The sequence below is a fragment of the Eleutherodactylus coqui genome, chromosome 5 (assembly GCF_035609145.1).
Source record: "Eleutherodactylus coqui strain aEleCoq1 chromosome 5, aEleCoq1.hap1, whole genome shotgun sequence".
NCBI classification, from domain to species: Eukaryota; Metazoa; Chordata; class Amphibia; order Anura; family Eleutherodactylidae; genus Eleutherodactylus; species Eleutherodactylus coqui.
The window spans coordinates 229,918,052-229,940,969 of record NC_089841.1 but is presented as its reverse complement, the minus strand read 5'-3'; the positions used below and the strand labels follow the sequence as shown (position 1 = coordinate 229,940,969).

General features: G+C 44.1%; 1 protein-coding gene across 1 annotated transcript in view; it reads left to right on the top strand.

Moving 5' to 3' along the window:
* Positions 1 to 22,918, top strand: part of ELAVL2 (ELAV like RNA binding protein 2) — a 98,987-nt gene that overhangs the window by 49,939 nt on the left and 26,130 nt on the right. The window contains exon 4 of the mRNA XM_066602012.1: positions 9,922 to 10,025. Within this exon, the coding sequence (XP_066458109.1) occupies positions 9,922 to 10,025 (104 nt within the window). The remainder of the gene's footprint in view (positions 1 to 9,921; positions 10,026 to 22,918) is intronic.

The following is a 22,918-nucleotide window of genomic DNA, read 5'->3' as shown; positions in this document are numbered from 1 at the left end:
ATAGGACACCTCCTTTAAAAAAAAAATGTGTGGTTTGACCCTTTACATATATTTGGGAGACGTGAATGTTTTAAGGGACCCTGTCTAGAGTAACATAAACTAAGTTATAGTGCTGTTTTTTTCATACTCCCCCACAGTGCCCGCCAGTAAAGATGCACGCCGGCCAACAATCTGACTTTTCAGAGTCTCGTGCCCTCGCTCTCCCATTGACTTGTATAGAAGAGCGTGCGTGGGTCTCTGAAAGTCAATTATCGTCCGGCACACGGACTTTACAGGCAGCAACTAGGAAGCGACTATGAAAAATACATAACTCTATCTGTTACCTTACCGAACAGAACCGTTTAGTTAGTTTATGTTGTTTTAAGCAGGTGACGGGTTCTCTTTAACACAAATACTTAAAAAATCTGCAAAAGATTTACATTCAATTACTTTTTGCTTCGCTGTAAATTCATAAACCTACGGCTTAGATGTAAAGAACTTCCCATATGAATAACGAGCCAACAATTTTGCGCCTGGCTGTTTAGCCAATTGCACCAACTTTATCTCACTCTTAGCATTTTTTTTTTCTTCATCGAATTGACCATTGACTCATATTTAAAATGTTGATCTAAAGAGATTTGGTAAAAAGCTGTTTATATTTGGTAGCTTATTAGGCAATATTCTCTGGATATGTTAGGGGAGAGGGCACATCTGTATGAGACGAGTTATAACTGGCACTTTTTAGCCCAGTTTTAACTTTTAATGGGACGCCACTTGCCCATGTGCCATATGGACTTTATTGGGAGTGTGGGGGGGGGGGGGGGGGGGGTCCTGCTCATTAGCCTCCTCTGAGCCAGAATGGAGAGCTCTTGTGCCAATGAATATAGAACATCGGATGTGTGCAATCCTGCGGAATATGTTGGCGCTATATAAAGATGATCATTATTATTAATCCTTCCATTGTTGCAGAATGTATTGGCTAAAGATGATTAATGATATTTTGTCTTTTAAAGCACCATTAATTCCAGGGTGCTCTAGAAATGAAAGACGTTTAACATGCAGTTGCATATGTAGTTTGACGACATTACATATATACAATGACAGGAATGGATGACCTCTAGCAAATTGAAATGGAGGGGGAGAGCACCCTGTCCCTGAGCGTTTAATGGCCATTTTACTTGGGCTGAGGATCTCAAAATTCTCGTTTGCCGAAACCAACAAGCTGGTAACGTCGTCACCAGCTCGGTCATGCCTGGGCCGCCTGTTTAGACGGTACTGAAAGGCATGGGATTCTATGTGCTGTCCTAGACCATAGGTATAGATGGAGAAGAGTAGGGGCCCTAGGACAGAGCCTTGAGGGACACCAACAAAGAGATAGTGAGGACATTGTGTACCAGTGGGAGACAATAAATGTTCACTCAGTGAGGTATGAAGAGATTAGGAAAGGGCGAAGTTTGTGCTGCCAAGGGAGGAGAGTTTGTAATGGGTGGTAGTGGTAGACTGTAAAAGGCAGATGGCAGGTCAAGGAGCAAACTACAGAGTAAAGTTTTGAGGCTTTTGCAGTTAGCAGATTGGTGGTTACTTTGGTTAACGCGGTTTTGGTAGAGTGGTAGACGCAAAAGACAGATTGCTGGTCGAATAGTGAGTTGAGATGAGAGAACAGTGATAGCGGTGGAGCCGATGACGTCACGGAGTACACTCCATCTGTGAACCCTTTACATGCTGCGATCCACACTGATCCTGGCATTTTAGGAGTTAAAAGTAGGGTGGGTGTTCTTACCGAATCCCGCTGTTGCAGCAGGAGGCCTCCTGTCAGTGAAAGCCAGCCCCTGCTGCAGGATGGCATGAGCTCACTTCTGAGCCCCTGCCTTCCCCAGGACTTATGTTTACCTGCTTTTGTGTTAACCCCTTAGTGACTAAGCCGGTTTGCGCCTTAGTGACGGAGCCAAATTTTGGAAATCTGACATGTCACCTTAACATAGAATTGCATATCCAAGTGATTCTGACATTTTTTTTGCCACATATTGTACTTCATTTAGGTGGTAAAAATAGACCCATAGAATTTGTGTTTATTTATTAAGTGCCAAAAGTAGGGAAATTTTGAAAAATTGTCATTTGTTTCACATTTTCAACTGTAATATCTCAAATATGTGCAAACGTACCGCATCAAATTTTCATGAGGTAAATATTTCCATCTGTTTGTTTTATTCTGGATGCACATTTGGGAAAGCTTAGGGGTTTTTTTTCTTAACTATTTAGGAGACCTACAAATTATCAACATTTTGAGCCAAGATTGTAAAGGCTCATAGATGTCAGAATGATAGACGCCCCCACAAATGACGCCATTTAAAAAATTAAAAAAAACACCTTAATATATTCACTGAGGGGTGTTGTGAGTATTTTAAACAGTTTTTTTTTTCAGGACTTAATGCAATTAGGGAGGAAAAAAATACAATTTCATATTTTTGCAACTTCCACAAATAAATTTTGAAAGCTAGACGCCTTAACAAATTAATCTAGGGGTGTACTGCGTATTTTGACCCTATAGTTTTTGAATGAATGTAAGCAAAGCAGAAGGAAAAAATATTTTCAATTTTTTTTGGCAATTATGAATGAAGACTTTCACCCCAAAATGGATACCCCGGTTTGTCCCGTGACCAGAAACATACCCATTGTGGCCCTAATCTTATATCTGTGTGCACAACAGGGCCCAAACCGAAAGGAGCATTACACTTCAACTGGTTTTTAACTTTTACGTAATCGCCATTATCAGTTGGATAACAGCGATCACCTGACTGGGGACCGCTCACCGCGGCCCTCAGTCATTGCTCCAGGCTCTCTGCTACCTTTAGTAGCCAGGAGCAAGGAGATTTTAAATTTCCCGGGCCCTCCCCAGCTTCTGTGCTTACCTCCGTCATTTTGCAGACTGGCTCATGCGCCGAAGTTAGGGAAAGTTTCGCGGATAAAGATCTTGTCGGGGGTCATCGCCGGAGACCTTAGATAAGTAACTTCACCTCCTCTCACGGATCATACCTGTGACAGGAGGTGAAACTTTAACTTTTTTTCAAACTTTTACGCAATCTCAGTTATTCATTGGATAGTGGTGACCAGGGACCGCACTTGTGGCTTTTGCGGATGTGTCCACCATTTTGGCTATGGGCGCGTGTGCAGAAGCCAGAGTAAGGTCCACGGATAAACTTTTTTTTTTTTTTTTTTTCCTTAAATGATTGCTGTTATCCAGTGGATAACAGTGATCATGTGACCGGGAATCGCATACAGTGGCTCCCAGTGATATCTTTCTGCTATTGGCTACACAAGCTAGCCAGGAGCAGAGGGATTTTAAATTTTCCAGGGAGCAAGCATGCGCAGTGAATGACGTCTGTTCCTGTAAGACCAGAATGCTGCGGGACATCGCGGAGGACGGGGATGAGTATTTTCACCTTCCTCGTGCATCCGATCCATGGGGGGGGGGGTGCCTAAGGACAAGTCAACGTGGTCCCCGTTCACATCTCCTGCCTTCCAGGCTACCTTCTGTAGCCAGGAGATTTCAAATCCCCCATGCGACGATCTAGTCTTCTGCGCATGTGTCACCACTTTTCCTTAGGTCCAGATGCGCAGAAGACAGCCGAAGGTCCTTTTCGGACCTGATCGTTGCAGGACATCGCAGAGGATGTGGGTGAGTAGTTTAAACTGCCCTCGTGGATCTGAACCGTGAGGGAAGCTGAAGCTCTAAACAAAGTGGGAAAAAAATTACTTTAATGCATTTGGTGCTATCCGTTGGATAACGCCTGATTGCATGACCAGGGGTTCGGAATTTCCAGCCCCTTATGACAGCTCCAGGTTGTTGGCTACCTCCGGTAACCGACAGCATGGAGCTGTCACGTCCACAGCCCATGGGGCTTTAATCCTCAAAGGAAGCATGTTTTTACGTCCCTGAGGATTAAAGCCCACTTAGCTAGGATGTAAAAAAGGAAATGGGGCCGTCACTAAGGGGTTAAGTACTATGCGCACAGGATGTAAACTTGTGTACTGTGGCGTTAAGGGGTTAACAAATATCAGAACCGATTTTTATCAAAATAATTCTTTTGGGTCCAGTTTAAAATTGGGTAAAACTTGCCGACACGTGATGTACTCTGCCTGCACACATGACGTGTGGAGCCTAGAAACTAAGCCGGCTGCATAGCTGGCGGGTTTTAGCTGTTATACAGCTTCCCTGAAATGAATGGGAACAGGCGATAACTGTGACCCTGGCTGTATAACCCCTTAGATGCTGTGGTCATAAGCCTCCCTATTACCTGGTTGGCCACCTGCGACATGATTGTGGAATGCCAACTGTTGTCCCAGCAGCCCATAGGCTTACAAAAGGCCTTCAGACCTGCCATATACAAGAGTCTATTAGACACTGCTTAGCTGTATTGGAATGTGTGTGTTATAAAACAGTGAAAAATTATGGAAATTAAACCCAAAAAACATTGACAGAATTGTGTTTCTGTTTCTCTTCCAACACCATTAGTTTTTGTCCATACACGACTTGTAATTGTCCGCCTGTCTCACAGGGAAATGGCTCTTGGAGAGCAGAGCTGAGAACCGGCCGTGGTGCCCAGGGGTTAAGGTTTGTGCCGTTTAGTCCATGTGAGAATGCCAGGGAGGTGGGTAGATTACAATAGGTGTAATCATCCCGGTTGGATTATGGCCGTGCTACTAGGCTATTTTTATCAAGCTGTTCTCTCTCAACACAATGGTTCAAAATAGCCGGTCTTAACAATAGAGCCCAAGGAAAGAGCAGTTATCCCTGTGTCTGCTTCACTCTGCCTCGGGGGGCGAATGTTCAGAAAATACTCCCAGAGATGTATTGCTATTAAAAATAAGCACTGCTATTTGCTTTTAGTCTTCATGTGCTTGAAACTCGGTGGCAATGTGTATCCTGTCAAAGTTACGGGAAATCTTTCAAAAAGAGCATCCATTAATGCATTGCCTATTTCAGAACGGTCTTCATAAGGACATGCTGTAGTGTATTTGTGAGACAGAAACTAGTAGGCGGTGAGTGCCCTCAGTATTTATAGCACTCACCTATAGCAATAGAATATAAAGTCTCCATTTTTCCCCTTCACTTGGTATTTTCATCGCAGCTGGCAAATATATATATATATATATATATATATATATAAATATATATAAATATATATAAATATATATAAATATAAATAAATTATAATATGTGTGTGGAAGATGCCGGCCATTGCTATAATTTTTTCCCCCACATTCACGTGTATTAAAACATAATTTTTTAAAAGTCTTAAGTCATAAGACCTCTGTGGGACAGTGATCGCTGGGTCCAATAGAGAAAATGCCACTGTGGTTTCCTCTGTCCACTACATAGTACCTATTGAGTGCCTATGTAGGCTGCAAAAGAGATGGTAGAAGTAGTTATAAACCGCTTCTGCCTTCTCCTTTGGGTTTTCAGCCGTGTGATAGTTGAGCACCCCAACCTGCTTCTGCTTGCTGAAGGAGAATATGCTTTACATTCAGAGGCTGAAAACCTGTGAAAACTTAGTCCTGCTTTCAGCTGAGTGGAAATGGTCTGTAAGGTGTTCAGATTTTTTCATGGTCGGACAGAGAGGTGTGGTCAGGGGCGGGGTTATCACAACAAACTTTTTTACATCCGTCGTTTTGAAAAACTATCTTTTCAAAAAAGTTCGGATTTTGACTCTTTTGGATGCGTAAATGTTGCAGAATTTGCCATGGAAATTTACGCTGTGGACATTCTGCAGCATTTCTGCCATGTGTACACATACTCTAAGTCAGCTTGAGCGGTATGCTGCCACGTGCAGAATGGCCTCAGTAATAATGTCCCCTATGTTGGCCCCAGTAGTAATAGTGAACCCCCTCCTCCCCCACAGTGGCATCAGTAGTAAGTGACCCCCACTAGTAATAGCGCCCCCCTCCTGAGACCTATATACCTTCCTCCTCCTTGTCTTCAAAACTCCACTGCTCCTCTACTCAGGCTGCTGCAGGCAGAAGTGTGCGCGCCCGTATGCCTCTTTACCTCTCTCTTCTTGTGGAACCAATGAGGAGACGTCGGGGAAGGAGAATCCTAGGTGCACACACTGCCGTCAGTTCGTGCACCTGTAGCAACGCAGCTCAGTGATTACCAGCCGGAGACCCATGGCACCCTGGCTGGTAATCGCTCTCATGGTGACCAGACATCCCGAAAGCGGGACAAAATGGGGACAGTGGGACACAGGGTCCCGAAGCTGGACTGTCCTGCCTAAATCAGCACGTTTGGTCACCTTATGCACTGAGTTAAACAGCCTGGACCTCAGACAATACATTGTAGCAATGGACGATGGCAAGCGTTTCGATTGTTGGATGAAATGTAACAATAAATTTTGCCGTGATCTAGAAGAGGAAAGAAGTTGGCTGTTGAAAATTGTTGTCCATTAGTGGCTAGTAGTTGTCACATGGCTGATAAATAAATGTTCGTCTGAAAGATGTTTTGCTCTTCTATACTGATTATTGTTTCTGGCAACACAGCGGCCAGCCGTCGCCTAGTGTCATCTGGTATGTATGACCACTTTGTAGTTGTAAAGGCCGCTATCTACTACAATGTGTGTGGTTATATTTGTGGAGTGATTGCTTGTTCGCTCGGAGAACCATCAACCAACTTCTATGTATGGATATCTTAACCCCTTGAGTGGCACGCCCGGAAAATTTCCGGGGCCGAGCTCCACTGCTCATAGCGATACTGCCCGGAAGATTTCCGGGCTATGTATCACTATGGGAGCTGCAGAGCACAATGCCACAAGCTGTGACAGTGTGCTCTGCCTGCACAGACCCACAGAAAACAAAGCAAGGGCTATGACAGAAGCAGAAGATATTGCCGACATGTCGGCAATGTCCTGCTTTGTTTACAGGTTGCCATAGAGACCATCGGCTTGTCAGAAGCAAGCCGATGGTCTCTGTGGCAGGGAGAGCTAGTTGTTAGCTGTCAGAGGACACCTAGGTACTAGCTCTTACAGCAGGGATCAGAGAAAACCTCCGATCTCTGCTGTGTTAACCCTTTACATGCTGCAGTCTATGTGACTGCAGCATGTAAAGGGCTGTCACTGCAGCATGTAAAGGGCTGTCACCATCGGACCCCCGGAATGTGATCAGGGGTCCTGATGGGTCCCTGTGGAAGTCCCCTATAGGGACAAAAAAAAAAAAAAAAAAAAATTAAAAAAAAAAAAAAAAATTATTAAAAAAATAAAAAAAACACTTGTCTCCCTTTACTTTGTAAAAAATAAAAAATACAATCACACATGTGGTATCCATGCATCGTAATGACCCAGAGAAGGAAGTTAATACATTATTTAACCCCTTAATGACATGGCCCCTTTTTTTCTTTTTTCCCCATTTCTTTTTTTCCTCCCCCCTGTTTAAAAAATCACAACTTGTCCCGCAAAAAACAAGCCCTCATATGGCCATGTCAATGGAAAAATGAAAAAGTTATGGCTCTTGAGACGCAACTGCAAAACTAGTTGAAATTCAATGATTAGACCATTTTAAAAAACCTGCCCTGGGGGGCACGACAGGGTGATAGGAAACCTGCCACTCAAGGGGTTAAAGGTGTTTTTACATTAATTTTTTTTTTTGAGGATAATGGGGTTCATGAGACCTCTGATGCCAATGATTTCCCCTATTGGGAACTGAGACTACTCCCCATTCATAAAAGGGGTGATGACATAAATAAATGTTGCTAGCGATATTCCACCGAGGGGGGTGAGCTGACAGGTCTCCGTGATGAGCTTATCTAATAGGCTCACCACAGAAAATCGTGGCAATCGAAGCATTCTGCAATTTAAATCAAGTGAGCGGAGAATCACTATGTTGTGGATGCTGGCGCTGCACGATTTATCGCTCGTGGACAGGTAGCCGTAGGGTCACTCAAGGCTGTACGGGGGGGGGACTGTAACAGGCTTTGTTCTTCCTGATGTGCCTTGTTGCTTCCTGACTTCAAACAGCTGACTGTAGAGGAGTGTATTTTTATGAAAAAGAGCCTGATTTGGAGAATTTTCTTAGCCATGTGGCAAGGCCTGTTAAAAGGTCAGATTTGGACTTATAGGGCAGTTGCCTCCCAATAGGTGGCGATGTAGAGACATTGTGCTGCATGTCTTATGCCAATTTGGTGCTCTCTGCAGGGAGAAACTGTTCTTCTCCCAAAGACTTAGAGTTGTGGCTGACAAATATACGACTAAGTTAATTTTTTTTTTCAACTGCTTTTGGATGAGGTTGAAAAATTAAGTGAAACCACATGAATGGGGATAACTGTTAATCCTTAAATTATTGTGCTTTTCCTATGAAAATTCAAAACTAGTCTCTAGAAACTGAGTTATATTTAAAGGGAATCTGTTAGCTGGAACTTGCTGTCCAAACTGCAGTCATGATATAGAGCCGAAGGAGCTGAGCAGATTGACATATAGTTTTATGGAGGGAAGATTCAGTATAACTTGTATATTCATTTATATACAAGTAAAATGAATTTAGATCTCTTCACACACTGAGCTGAACAGTCCAATGGGCGGAGCTATCAGTGACTGACAGCTGTAAATGACTGCACATACGGGAGTAGCTGTCAATCATTGATAGCTCCGCCCACTGGACCATTCAGCTCAGAATGAGCAAAGAAGTAAACTAATAAAACACAAGTTATACTGAATGTTTCCCCATAAAACTATATACCAGTCTGCTCAGCTCCTCCTGCTCTAGAACATGATGCCTGCAGTTTGGACAGCAAGTTTGAGCCGATGAGATTTCCTTTAAGGATAATCTGTTGCAATATTTGTGCTGCCGCCCATAATAGCAGCATTAAACTAGTGACAGGCATGCTGTTTCCGGCGATACGTCTGCTGAATGTATCTGTGCAGGTTTATAAACCTAAGCATTAATAGTAAGGCTAGATGCATGTTGCACTTAATGTACAGCATCCTCCAATTGCAAATAACCACATAATTTGGTGACTCCATGTAAAAAGGGAATCATGAACCACCAAACATGTAAGAAGAACTTCTAATTACTTTGACACCCCTCATTCAAGAAGACGTAAAAAAGATGATCCAGACACTCCATCATCTTGACAGACAAATACAAAATTCATGAGCGAATAACTGTCAGCAAACCCTATACACAAATATGTAACCATTGACACAATTATGCAGATATTGCAGTGCTTCTGATTAAAATAAAAGCGCCTGGTGCCTTGGAAGAGCAGAGTAGGAGTAAACCATGACAATCCTCATCCATAGTATAACTGTAAGGCTGCTTTCACATCTGTGGTAGGGATTCTATTTTCCTGCTCTGTTTGAGAAGTAGAAAGGGGGAATCCCCTGGCCAAAGGGGTCCGTCTTATGACTGAACTGAACGGACCCCGTAGACTATAATGGGGGGGTCCATTCCGTTTTCACTCAACTGCCCGACATTTAACCCGGAAGAAAAAGTCCTGCATGTAACTCTTTTTCTTCTGAAATTTTTTGCCGGATCGGCAACGGAACCTCTGAATGGAAGCTCCGGTGCACATGTGAAAGCGGCCTCAGCCGGTCATGATGCTTGACCCTAACACATTTGCATGGACTTCTGCTTGTAAGAATGCGTTTGATAAGGGACTTGTACTGTATGGTTAATGAGATAATATCATTATAAGCCTGAGCTTTCTGTCCAGTCTCCTGCACCTGCATTTGGGACTTTACCAATCTTTAATTCACACCTTTCTAGTTACGTGGTTGTTACTGTTTGCACAAGTCTCGTGTTGCACTCATGCCCTCCATCAGGGAGCTGTGTAGTGAATCGAGCACCACAAGTACTTGAATTCTATTTAATATCATAAAGGGCAAGGTAAACGGCTACAGAATTATGCAGTGATCTCTTCAGTGTCCTAAACAATGATTTTTTTTTTTTTTTTATCAGGACAAAGCTTGGGTTATGGTTTTGTGAACTACATTGACCCAAAGGATGCTGAGAAGGCCATCAATACCCTGAATGGACTAAGACTTCAAACCAAAACTATTAAAGTAGGTCCAGATTTTTATTTATTTTTTTAACATGTGAAATGTTATCACCAGGTTGTGTTTGCTAGTAATATATTTGACCTTTTCAGTAAAGTGAGGCAATATTTTGTAACTTATACTATGAGTTAAATGGGTTTTTGGAGTTAGGTGGTTAGCCTAAATGTTGCTACGTGCATTTTGAAATGTGTGATATGTGGTGATCCTGAATGAACGATCCTTACCCAGCGCTGGGATATATGCTCTAAAAATAATATCCCTATGTCTGAATGGACTATATGGGGCTCCCTGAGCCAGCTTACTCCAGTGCAGCCATATTATAAAGGTCTATTAGTAAATACTTGACTTCCCTATTAAACAACTGACTGCAATGCTGCAGAAAGACTACTTTTAATCAGAAGTGAGTGGTGTGTGGGAATTAAATCAAGCTCCCCCTCCCCTCTTTCAGAAGCTGTGTAGCATAACCACGCCCACTTAATACTACACCTCTATCTTTCCATCTATCTCATTTTCTCTGAGTAGCTGCTGGTCTCTTTTTTTTTTTTTTTGCTGTCTGGCCTCCTCCACCATCCTCTGCTGCTGTCATACAGCCCTCTGTAATAGCTCAGTGAAAACGTATGTTCATAACAGGGGAGCAGGCGAGATTAGAACCCATTGATTCCTATGGGTTTGCTCACAAGTGTGTATTTTGTGCGCACAGTTCTGTCGCGCAAAATAAATAAGCAGCGTGTTCTATTATCCTGCACATTAGCGCACGGAAAGAACATTTGGAAGTCATGAAACTAATTTCAATGGCTGAGAGCATCGTTGCGTACTTGCCTGCTAAAAGTATGATAAACGGAGGTCCGTGTGCAATACCTGATCCGCGAATAGGCAACGCAAATATGCATGCGCTCGTATGAATCGGGCCTGAATTATCTGTTTTTTGAGGGTTTTTTTGGACCTGATGTGACCAGATAGGAATACCTCCTGTGTGACACTCTGGTCAGGTGACAAGATTTGTCCACTTGTATGCCATATACTGTTAACGTTTCAGATTTGGCATTCATGATATTGTTTGGGAGAGGAAAACGTCCCTTGATTCCTTCTAAAACCTTTGCAGATCCAGAGATTTTTAGAAAGTCAGCTAGAATTTTGGTGATGCAAATGATTGTTTCCAATGGATGATGATCACACTTCTTCTGTACCTGTTGATGACCTGCCTATTTTAGGCTCTAATGACCAATCTTTGTCGCCCCCACCACCTCTTCCCAGCTTCATATTCTTAGCCACTTGACATACAGTAGCTTAGTATGAAGGCTTGTTTTTTTTTTTTTCAGTGCTTTTTATACTATTTTGTGGTTCGTACGACTAATCTTTTATTCTGTAACTTGGTGTGTGTTGGTTTTTTTTGACAGGCAATATATGAAAAATTAACAATTTTTCCTTTTGCTTTCTGTTGGCTGCGTGGATTACATAATGGAATGACTTTTTTTGCTCAGGTGAAAATAGTGAGACGTCACTCAACATAGCTCATGTAATACAGGGCAATATTTCAGTATTGCAGTGTACTATTCCAGCCTGTTAGACTTTACCACTGGCAGGGAATGATAGACTTCTGTACTTGGCAGATCCAGAGGCCATTTGTAGATCTTTATCTGCCATAGTAACCCTGTAATGTCTTTCCTGCTGTAAGTTGTCTATTCTTTGAACTGAAGACTGTATAGTAACAAGACACAAGCTGCTGGTAGAGATACCAGAGCTAATACTGTATGTTTGAACATGCAGGGATTTTATTTTCTAATGCAAAAAGTTACAAATTGCACTTTCCTCATGTGCTCAAGTTTCGACTTGAGTGGTAGGAGTACGATCTCCGCAAACTCGGATTCACTGTAATTTCCACCAGATATTGGTGTACTTGCCAGCACAAATCTACAGTTCTAAGCAAGCATGGGTTTTAATTTCTGGTCTTTGGACAGTCGAATACACCAAATGGATTAAACACACCACTTATTTTATTATAAAGCTGGCGTATTAGACATCAGTCTAAGTAAATCTCCCCAGTGGCTCTTCAGTGGACTGTGGAACTGGTAAGAATTGGTTTTTAACCCCTTAATGACATGGCCTATTTTGGGCGTAATGACGCAACGATTTTTGGCGGATTTTCATCTCCATTTTCCAGAAGCCATAACTTTTTTATTTTTCCGTCGACGCAGCCGTATAAGGGCTTGTTTTTTTGCGTGGCGAACTGTAGTTTTTGATGGTGCCATTGTTGGGTACATAGGCTATATTGTAAAACTTTTATTATTTTTATTTTTGACAACAGGGAGAGAAAACGCATCAATTCCGCCATAGATTTTTTTTTTTACAGCGTTAATTATGCAGCATAAATAACAAACTTTTTTTTTTCTGCGGTTCGGTACGATTGCAACGATGCCAAAATCCTTTTTTTTCCCCCTTTTTTTTTTTTAAAGGTTTTTCCACTTTTACGTAATAAAACCCTTTTTTGGGGGAATTTTTTGTTTCCCCTAAATCACTGGATTCAAAGTTCTATAATTTTGTTGTTTTTCCATGGACGGAGCTCTGTGAGGGCTTATTTTTTGCAAGACGAGCTGTAGTTTTTATTGGTACCATTTAGGGGTACATACAGTTTTTTTTAATTACGTTTGTTCCATTTTTGGGAGGCAAAATGCTAAAAAATAGCATTTTGCATCAGTTTTTTTGTGTTTTATTTTACGTTTTATGCGGTGCGGGATAAAAAGCGTGTGCAACATATTGTACTCGTCATTACGGACACGATGATACCAAATATGTGGGCTTTAAATTTTTTTTATGCATATGAGAAAGCACAAAAAAGGGTGTTTTTTACTTTTTTTTTGACATTTTTGCTTTTTTTTACACAATTTGTGTAATTGTGGGGGACTTAAATCATAGCACCGATCGCTGTGATAAGGCATTGCAGGACTTCTCTCCTGCAATGCGTTATCGCTTGTTACAGCGATCATAGGCACAGGCAATACGGAACGCTGGTATCTGGATCGGGCTCTCAACGATTATATTGCGAGAGTCTGATGTCACAGAGGGAGCTCGCTCCCTCTGTGAACCCTTTCCACGCCGCGATCTGCATAGATTGTGGCAGGAAAGGGGTTAACAGCGGGGGGGGTCACATCTCCGGTGCAACTCCGCTGCTGCAGCAGTAGGCCGGCTATGACTGACAGCCGGCTTCCGCTGCCGGATAACGAGAGTTATCTTCTGATTTTGCGCTATCCACAGGACGTAAGTGTACGCCCTGTTGCGGGAAGTACCCTGCTGCCAGGATGTAAACTTGCGCCATGGAGTGGGAAGGGGTTAAAGGCTGCCTATCATTTTATGAAACTTTTGACATGTTATAGGGATGTGAGAACTATTGATTAGCGGGGCCTGGGGTGCTGACTCGCTGAAAGTTAGAACGGAAGGGGCAGAGGAGTTGAGCCTTTGTTCCTCCTTGACTCTCCAATGAGAGCGGAGTGAGCAGTCTAGACTCTCATAGACTCTATGGTTGTGAATGCACGTCTAGGCTCTAGAATTGGATTTACCAATCTGATAGTTCATTTTGGAAATCCATTCACTGCCGAGAACGTCGGAAAGAAAGCCTAACGTTAAGGGTGGCTTCACACGCAGCGTTTTTTGGAACATGCCGCTGACAGTTCACTGCAGAAACTGACATGCGACGCAGAATTCAAATCCGCGGCATGTCCACTTTAGCAGTTTCCGTTACCGTCTCGCTTCTCTCTATGGAGAGAGCTTTCCGCAGCAGAATAAATCCCACGCCAAACTTCCGCTATGGAAATTTCACAGATTTCTGTGCGATCCTGCTGCGGACATTCTGCGAGATTTCCGCCCTGTGTGAGCCCAGCCTTAAGAGTGCAGATTTTTTTTTTTCATTTTTTTTCTTCCCCACTTCTAAAAAATCATAACCCTATCATTGATCCATCGACGTAGCTGTCTAAGGGTTGTTTTTTGCAGGATGAGTTTTATTTTTTTCCATGGTGCTATGAAATGTAACAAATAATGTACAGAAAAACTTTAAAAAAAATCTGTGTAGTGAAATGGTTAAAAAAACAAGTTTGCTTCTATTTAGATTTTTTTATATTATAAATATGGTAAAAAAAATTTTTTTTTTTAAGTGGTCACTAGAGATGAGCGAGCATACTCGTCCGAGCTTGATGCTCTTTCGAGTATTGAGATGCTCGTTACTCGAGACGAGCACCACGTGATACTCGTCTCGATTAAACGAGCACTGACCATTGAATTCAATGGAGCCAGCAATACAGCCGACTCCATTGAAAGCAATGGGCTGCCGGCATACGCGGGATGAATTGTCGGGAAAGGGTTAAATATATAAGCCCTTCCCTGCAATTCATCTAGAAATGTGTAAAAATAAAAAATATATATATATACTTACCTTGTCCCGGCAGAACGATGTTGACCCATTGAATTCAATGGAGCCGCAATACAGCCGACTCCATTGAAAGCAATGGGCTGCCGGCGATCGCGGGATGAATTGTCGGGAAAGGGTTAAATATATAAGCCCTTCCCTGCAATTCATCCAGAAATGTGTAAAAATAAAAAATATATATATACTCACCTGGTGCCGGCAGACAGAGTTCAGCGCGGCAGGCTGCGGTTCTCCTGAACTGCTCTGAACAGCTGTGAGTAGTATTCAGCAGCCGGGGATTTAAAATCCCCGCCTGCTGAATAAGATGCCTCTGATTGGTCACAGCCTGACCAATCAGAGGCCAGCCCTCACTCACACCCATTCATGAATTCATGAATGGGTGAGTGAGGGCTGCCTCTGATTGGCTCAGGGGCAGCTCTCCTGCCCCTGAGCCAATCAGAGGCAGCCCTCACTCACCCATTCATGAATTCATGAATGGGTGTGAGTGAGGGCTGGCCTCTGATTGGTCAGGCTGTGACCAATCAGAGGCATCTTATTCAGCAGGCGGGGATTTTAAATCCCCGGCTGCTGAATACTACTCACAGCTGTTCAGAGCAGTTCAGGAGAACTGCAGCCTGCCGCGCTGAACTCCGTCTGCCGGCACCAGGTGAGTGTATATATATATTTTTTATTTTTACACATTTCTGGATGAATTGCAGGGAAGGGCTTATATATTTAACCCCTTTCCGACAATTCATCCCGCGATCGCCGGCAGCCCATTGCTTTCAATGGAGTCGGCTGTATTGACGGCTCCATTGAATTCAATGGGCTAACATCGTTCTTCTCTGCCACAGCTGTTACAGCTGTGGCAGAGGAGAACGATCGTTATGCTGACAGTGGGGGGGGGGGGGGTCTCACTCTTGCCGCTATTGTGGCTTAATAGTGGGACCTGGGAACTTGAGATACAGCCCAAAATGTAGCTCCTCGCCTGCCCTATTCGTTTCTGTGTCGTTTCCATCACTTTCTTGTGTTTTGCAGATTTTCACAAATGAAAACCTTAGCGAGCATCGGCGATATACAAAAATGCTCGAGTCACCCATTGACTTCAATGGGGTTCGTTACTCGAAACGAACTCTCGAGCATCACTGAAAGTTCGACTCGAGTAACGAGCACCCGAGCATTTTGGTGCTCGCTCATCTCTAGTGGTCACCTTTTTTTTTTTTTTTTTTTTATAATTAAAACTTTGTTAAACAGTAGTAACAGTGACCCCAGGCATAATAGTGGCCCCAGTAGTGACTCTAGTATATAGAGTAACCCTCATAGTGGACCCAGTAGTAATAGTGACCCCCCACATCAGCCTCTGTAGTAATTGGCCCCTGGCCTGACAACATTCCTACAGGCATTCCACTCACCCAGCTGCTGCTGAGCCTAAAACCGTTGGCCTCTCCGCTTGGCATCCATGCGGCTTAAAGGACAGCATGCAGACACGGCATGGAAGAGGTCAGCGATCAGACTCTGCACCCCTGCCGGACCGGAGCTATAGGCTGTGAGAGTGAAGTGCCTGTTGGGCTTTATTCACACGAGCGTATATCGGCTGCACTTTCACGGCCGTCCAATATATGCTGCCCATCTGATACATTGGTTTACAATGCATCAGTCCAGAAGGGGCGTATTCCCATGGTGTAAAAACGGCCGGCAAAGATGGCGCATACAGCATTTTTACGCCAGCCAGAAAAGATAGTTCAGGAACTATCTGCCAGGCGGAATACGATGGTGGCTCCTATGGGAGCTGCTGGAGAAGGAAGGCGTGTCTGCTAAACTCCCTTCCCTCCTCCTCTCTGCCCATTGCTGGCAGTCGACAAGAGGCGGAAAAGGGGCGGGAGCTTAGCTCACTAGCTCCCGCCCCCTTCCCTTGCTGAGAGTCGGCGCGGGAAGGGGGAGGCAGTTTAGCAGAGCTAAACTGTGGCCCCTTTTTCCCGCTGGACGGTATCCCAGGCAAGGTGTATACTTGCCGGTCCGGGGGCGCACAAACAGGAGATGCAGCCGTGCATTGGTTACAGCTTCCTCTCGTTGACGTGATTCTCGGCCGCGCTGTGGCCATTACATGGCCGAAAAAGTCTCCTACGCTGGTATGAAAGCGCCCTTAAATTGTTGCACGTGGCTGGTGGGCCACATAAAATGAGGCAATGGGCTTTGTGTTTGACACGTGTGGCCTACAGCACTACGAAAGTGAGCAGTTGCTTTCATCGCTCGGCTGCTTTCATGCTAGCGTCAGGGTTTCCATCTCTGCTCCATTTTCGGAGAGAAACTGAATTTTAATGGGCCTATTTTTCCCCTCATTGATTTCAATGGGTTTTTAAAAAAAACAAAAACAAAAAAAACCCGAAAAGGCTTCCATTCTGTTAAGTTTCTGTCTTTTTGAGTGAAAAAATGACGCTGCAGACTGCGCTTTTTTTTCTTTTCAAAAAAACTGAAAACCTAATTGAATAGACTCAAACGGAAGCCTGTACGTTTGCTTCCCCCCTTTTTTTTTTTTTTCCCGAATGATCCACAGTTCAAGCCGCCCATAGGGAAACATGGGCATGCACAGCTGAATTAAAGGGGTTGTCCCGCGAAAGCAAGTGGGGTTATACACTTATGTATGGCCATATTAATGCACTTTGTAATGTACATCGTGCATTAATTATGAGCCATACAGAAGTTATAAGAAGTTATTCACTTACCTGTTCCGTTGCTGGCGTCCTCGTCTCCATGGTGCCGTCTAATTTTCAGCGTCTAATCGCCGGATTAGACGCGCTTGCGCAGTCCGGTCTTCTTCTTTTCTGAATGGGGCTGCTTGTGCCGGAGAGCGGCTCCGTGTAGCTCCGCCCCATCACGTGCCGATTCCACCCAATCAGAAGGCTGGAATCGGCAATGGACCGCACAGAAGCCCTGCGGTCCACCGAGGGAGAAGATCCCGGCGGCCATCTTCACCAGGTAAGTAAGAAGTCACCGGAGCGCGGGGATTCAGGTAAGCACTGTCCGGTTTTCTTTTTTAACCAGTGCATCGGGTTTGTCTCGCGCCGAACGGGGGGGCTGTTGAAGAAAAAAAAACCCGTTTCGGCGCGGGACAACCCCTTTAAAGCAAGAGTTAAAAAAAATAAAAAAACTACTGTAGATGTGCGTTGGCGCGCTGGCTGGCACTTCGCACACATCCGCATTGAGCACCCAGTGAGGTATGCATGGGCCGCGGGCAGGGTCGGTTCTGCTGCAGGTTTCTGCATAAGGAATCGGATCCGCCCATGGACATGAGGCCTAAATCAATGGAAAAAGATTTTAAAAAAAAATGTAAGCATGCAAAGGCTTGCGGGCTCACACGAGCGTATTCTGGCAGTGTGCGGGATATGTGTGCGCACCGCCAATCTACATTTATTATCTTGGCATGTATAATCCTAATACAGGCCACGACAGAACATGCTGAGATTTTTCTTGCACATGTTTTTAATGCAATTTGTGTTTGAGCGGCAACACGGCAGAACCTGTGTGCAGAATAAGTTATACAAACGCAGTGGTGTGAGCCCGGCCTAGCTGCACAATATAAACACTTACGTAGACTTCTACAGCCCCTTCATTCCAGTGATTGGCTGGAGTCTCAGCATCTGGACCCCCACTAATCAAATCTGAATCGATTTCACTCTGACCTGTCAAGTTTTTAAAAAGTGCAATTACTCACTGGGTGGCATTTTCATAAAGTGTCAGGTACATAAAATGGTTTTATTTTAAAACTTGGGCGTGCCGCATAACATTATTTATAATTTAGGTTCAAATCGTGTATCTCAAAGTTACAAAGATATTCTGGCAGCAGAAGAGTTGACCCTTTCCAGCGAGGTGTTCAACAACTTTTTGGAACTCTTGTTTTTAATAATGTCAATATTTATCCTCCAAACACATTCCTCTAATTACAGTGTATAGTGATTGCAGGTATTAGTGTATCTTGACGCCACCAGGGAGCTAGGGGGTTTGAAAGGGGGAACGCCCCTCACACCCCCTTAGCTCCCCATAGGCTGATGTCTCAAAGGACCTGGCAGCACAGTATGCATTGTTTGTTGCCTGCCGTGGACAGTGTTAGGGATGATGTACCTTTTAGGCTTACATAATTAGTTTTAAATAATTCAATGTTACAAACAAAGTATTTCCAATGAATAATGGAAGGCTAAAAGGTACATCATCCCTAACCCGAACCGTCCACGGCAGGCAATAAGCAATACACAGCATGCAGCAAGACTTGATATTCTTCCGCCACCGTGCAGGACAGAAGGGAGGGGCGGGGAGCCACGGAGATGATCCAGGACAGGACATTTCATGTCTGCTGTGACCAGGGAGAATGGAAGAGCAGTGTAGAACGGGCGATGACACAAGCATCTGCAGCAGGCAGCACAGGGCAGCAGTGGGGACAACAGCGCCAGACAGGTTACAGCAGTACGAGGGGATTACAGGGCCGGCGACCAAACTGCAGACGTGTGCAGCTTTTTTAGCAGCCGTGGAGGCGGGAGGGCAGATGGTGCTGTGGGGAACAGTATTAGCAGGCGGATAGCCGGCCACAGGGTACAGTATTATAAGCAGGGGAGCTGGGGGGCAGCACTATTAGCAGAGTGGGAGCCAGGAGGGGAGAGCAAGAGCAGAGATGACAGCGCCGAGGGACAAAGCAGGAGCATAACACTATTAACGGAGGACAAGATTATTATACTTACCAGCCAGAACCTGCACCCCAGCCTTCTCTGCAGCCAATGAGCTTCAGGGGGCGTCACCAGGCTGTCAGTCTTGTCTCCACCAGGACTTCCTGGTGGCGTCAAGATACACTAATATCGTGATGGCAAACAGGTATTTGATGTCTGGTGCTCTAGTTATCTTGTTAGTTTTACATGCATCTTCTGCCCTTGGATGATTAAAATATCCACGGACTCAATTTTCTGTAGCGCAAAGTTTTTTTTATAGTAAAATTCATTTTGTATACGTAATACATGCAGATCTCATAGTAATGTTTATAAAGCTGATGGATGTGCATTCATCTGGTTCAGCCTATCACCCTGTAATGGTCACCCACGGGAAGTTTTAAAAGGGGGGAGGGGGGAACCCTATGAAGTAGAAACCAATTTAATTGCAGATTTTCTGTGAAATCCGCAACTGAAAAAGTCTTCAGCCTATGAACCCACCCTAAGATGGCTTTACACGTGGCAGATTTGTAGCAGGTTCTTCCAGGACTTTCCAGTCCATCTGATTGCAGCCCGCTAATATAACCCCATTCAGATGAATGTAACTGGTTTTCATTTGTGGAAATCTGTTGCTTGTGAAATGTAGACCATGTAATTATCAGTTTCTTTGCATATACTATTAGGCTGGGTTCACATGAAGCGGACATACTGCATGGAAATTCCGCATGCATTCTAAAGTCCGAGTCTAAGCAGCAAAGTGGATGAAATTTGCAAAAATCTCATCCGGACGCTGCGGAAAAGCCACACAGACATGTGGCATGGAATTCAAATCCGCGACATGTCACTTGTATCAGTCCTCCGCTGCAGGTTCACTCCTCTCTATGAAGAGGGATTCCCGCAGCGGAATACAGGCCGACAAGCCGCTTCAAACCCACACCGAGGGGCACGGGTTTTGAAGCTGCCTTACTGCTGTGGAAATCTCATGGAATGTCCGTGCAGTTTTCATAAGGTCTGGATGCACCCCAAAGAGTTCTAGAGTTCCCAATTTTAAAAATAGTTCTAGCGAATTAAGCAAAAAGAATCAACAAATGTATCTCTGCGGTGCTAACTTCCAAAAATATTACTAAATCAGCGAGAACTTTGTAAATATGGGTTCTAGAGCTTCGAGCATTAAAGGGGTTGTCTCGCGAAAACAAGTGGGGTTCAGCACTTCTGTATGGCCATAATAATGCACTTTGTAATATACATCGTGCATTAAATATGAGCTATACAGAAGTTATTCACTTACCCACTCCGTTGCTGGCGTCCCCGTCTCCTTGGCTCCATCTAACTTCGGGGTGGTCTTGCTTTTTTAGACGCGCTTGCGCAGAAGGGTCTTCTCCCTTCTGGTCGGCCCGGGCACAAGCGGCGTTCTGGCTCCGCCCCCTTCTACGCGTCATCGCGAAGCTCCGCCCTGTCACGTGTGCCGATTCCAGCCAATCAGGAGGCTGGAATCGGCAATGGACCGCACAGAGCCCACGGAGCACCATGGGAGAAGACCCGCTGTGCATCGTGGGTGAAGATCCCGGCGGCCATCTTGGAGAAGGGAGAAGGAAGAAGTCAGAGCGGGGATTCGGGTAAGTAATTTTTTTATTTTTATTTTAACACATCCCTTGGGTTTGTCCTGCGCCGAACAGGGGGCCTATGCAAAAAAAACAAAACATTTTGGCGCGAGACAACCCCTTTAAGAGTTTTCTTCAAAACTCTTGAGGTGCTACCCAGAACTGTTGTAAAATCGCGGGATTTCCCCCAAACTCTTTAGGTGCAATGTTCAGGGCACACAGTACCAGATTTAAAGACTGGAAACAGCATGTAGACTTTATAGCATGTCTGTAAGGCTTCCGACTCGCTAACGTTTTTTAATCCTTGTTGGACATGAAAAAATCAACAGAATACAGCCCTATAATATCAGAGAGAGCTTATGCTACTGAAATTTTTCCATGTCATGGATAGTAGGACATGCAAATGTATGTCAATAGGCGAGCAGTCCGTATACCGGACAGCACACGGACAGGCTTGGGCGCGGCCTTAAGGAGGGGTATTGAGGATGCTAAAAGTAACATAAGCCATGACGTGTAACATAAACTCTGCATGTCTACTACTTTAATTTTTTGGCTGGTGTCTCGGGCTATACTTGAGTCAGACTAACCAAAAGCATGAATTTTTTATTTTTTTTTCCCCAAAATGTTCTGCTTTCATGTAAATTGGGAGCTGCAGTATTAGGGGAGCTATTTTTGCTACTCCCAGCTGTTCCCATAAGTCTTGATCGCCTTGAGCCACCATATTCAGCTAGCCAGAGGCAATGGGGCTAGAACTTGAGAATAGGTGTGGGACCCGTACCTATGGGAATTTTATGTCATACCCTGTGGATATCCTATGAAAGTCTCAGATGGAAAAATTCCTTCAAATAGGGTACTTATAGAGGAGTGGTCAAACTTGTGATGTAAGAGATGAGGAGAATTATGTTCCTAAAATTGGTGTAAGATTAGAGCTAAGGTCGTGTGGATTGGGGTATTTTCTACCCCATTAATGTGCTTGAGAAAAAAATAGAACTGTGCACAGAACTGAATGCAGCATAGAATTCAGGATCCAAAGCGCGTTAGGTATTCAGATTCTGCACGGAAGAGCCGCTGATTAGTTCCATTGAATTTCATTGGAGCCGGTCCACATTTAGATCCACTTGTCATTCCGCAGCTGAAATCTGTTTTAGCTAAGGGTTTTCAGAAATCCACGATGGACTTTCCTAGCGCAAATCCTAACCAAGTGAACACGCTGATCATTTAAAGGGAGTCTGTCAGCTTTTACATGCAGGCAGTGTGTTATAGAGCAGGAGGAGCCGAGCAGGTTGATATATTGCTTTATGGGGGGAAGATTCAGTATGACTTGTTTTATTTATTTATATCTCTGCACCTACTAAGCTGAACAGTCCAATGGGCGGTCCTTGACATCTATTTATGAATGACTTTATATGCAGATAGCTGTCAATCACTGATAGGACCGCCCATTGGACTCCTTAGCTTAGAAGGTGCAGAGATATAAATAAAAGATAAGTTATACTGAATATTCCCAGAAAACTGCTGCCTGCAATTTGGACAATCTTTTTGAGCCAACAGATTATACCGGGATACAGGCGCAGCTCTCATGAAATCAATGGGAGCTGCACTTGTAACCGTTGGTTATGGTTCAAAACTTGGTTTACTTTAATGGTTTGCAAAAATGTTTTTCTGTAGCCAAACTGACAGATTTTTAAAGGTTTCTGCACATGTCTGCAGTACAGACGTGGCAAAGCTTAAATTGACTGATAACTTTCTTCGGCAATCTATCTTAACCCATTAAAGACTGTAAACCAACTGAAAGGGTAAATGAACCATGGCACAGAATGCCATCTTAATGCATCAAAGCGACCCTCCTGGCCTGGACATACGAACATGGCCATGCGGCTTCTCTGCCATACCTGATGCACACTGTACATTAGTATGCATTAGTAGTCTAAGGGTAGCTTCACACGAGAGTATTTTTGTGCGTACACAGGTGCGCACCCATGTACATGCAAAAACACGCGTGAATGCAGGTCCGTGCATTGTTTTCAATGGAGCCACGGTTGCTGCCAGCAGCTCAATTGGAAACAATGGTCTGCCGGAACCTCTGCATTGTTTTTCAGGGAAGAGCTTTACATATAAGCCCTTCCCTGAAAAAGAAAAATTTTAGTGTAAAAAAATAAATAAATAAAATACTTACCTGTCTGCCGCTGCCGCAACCCCCACTGGAATGAA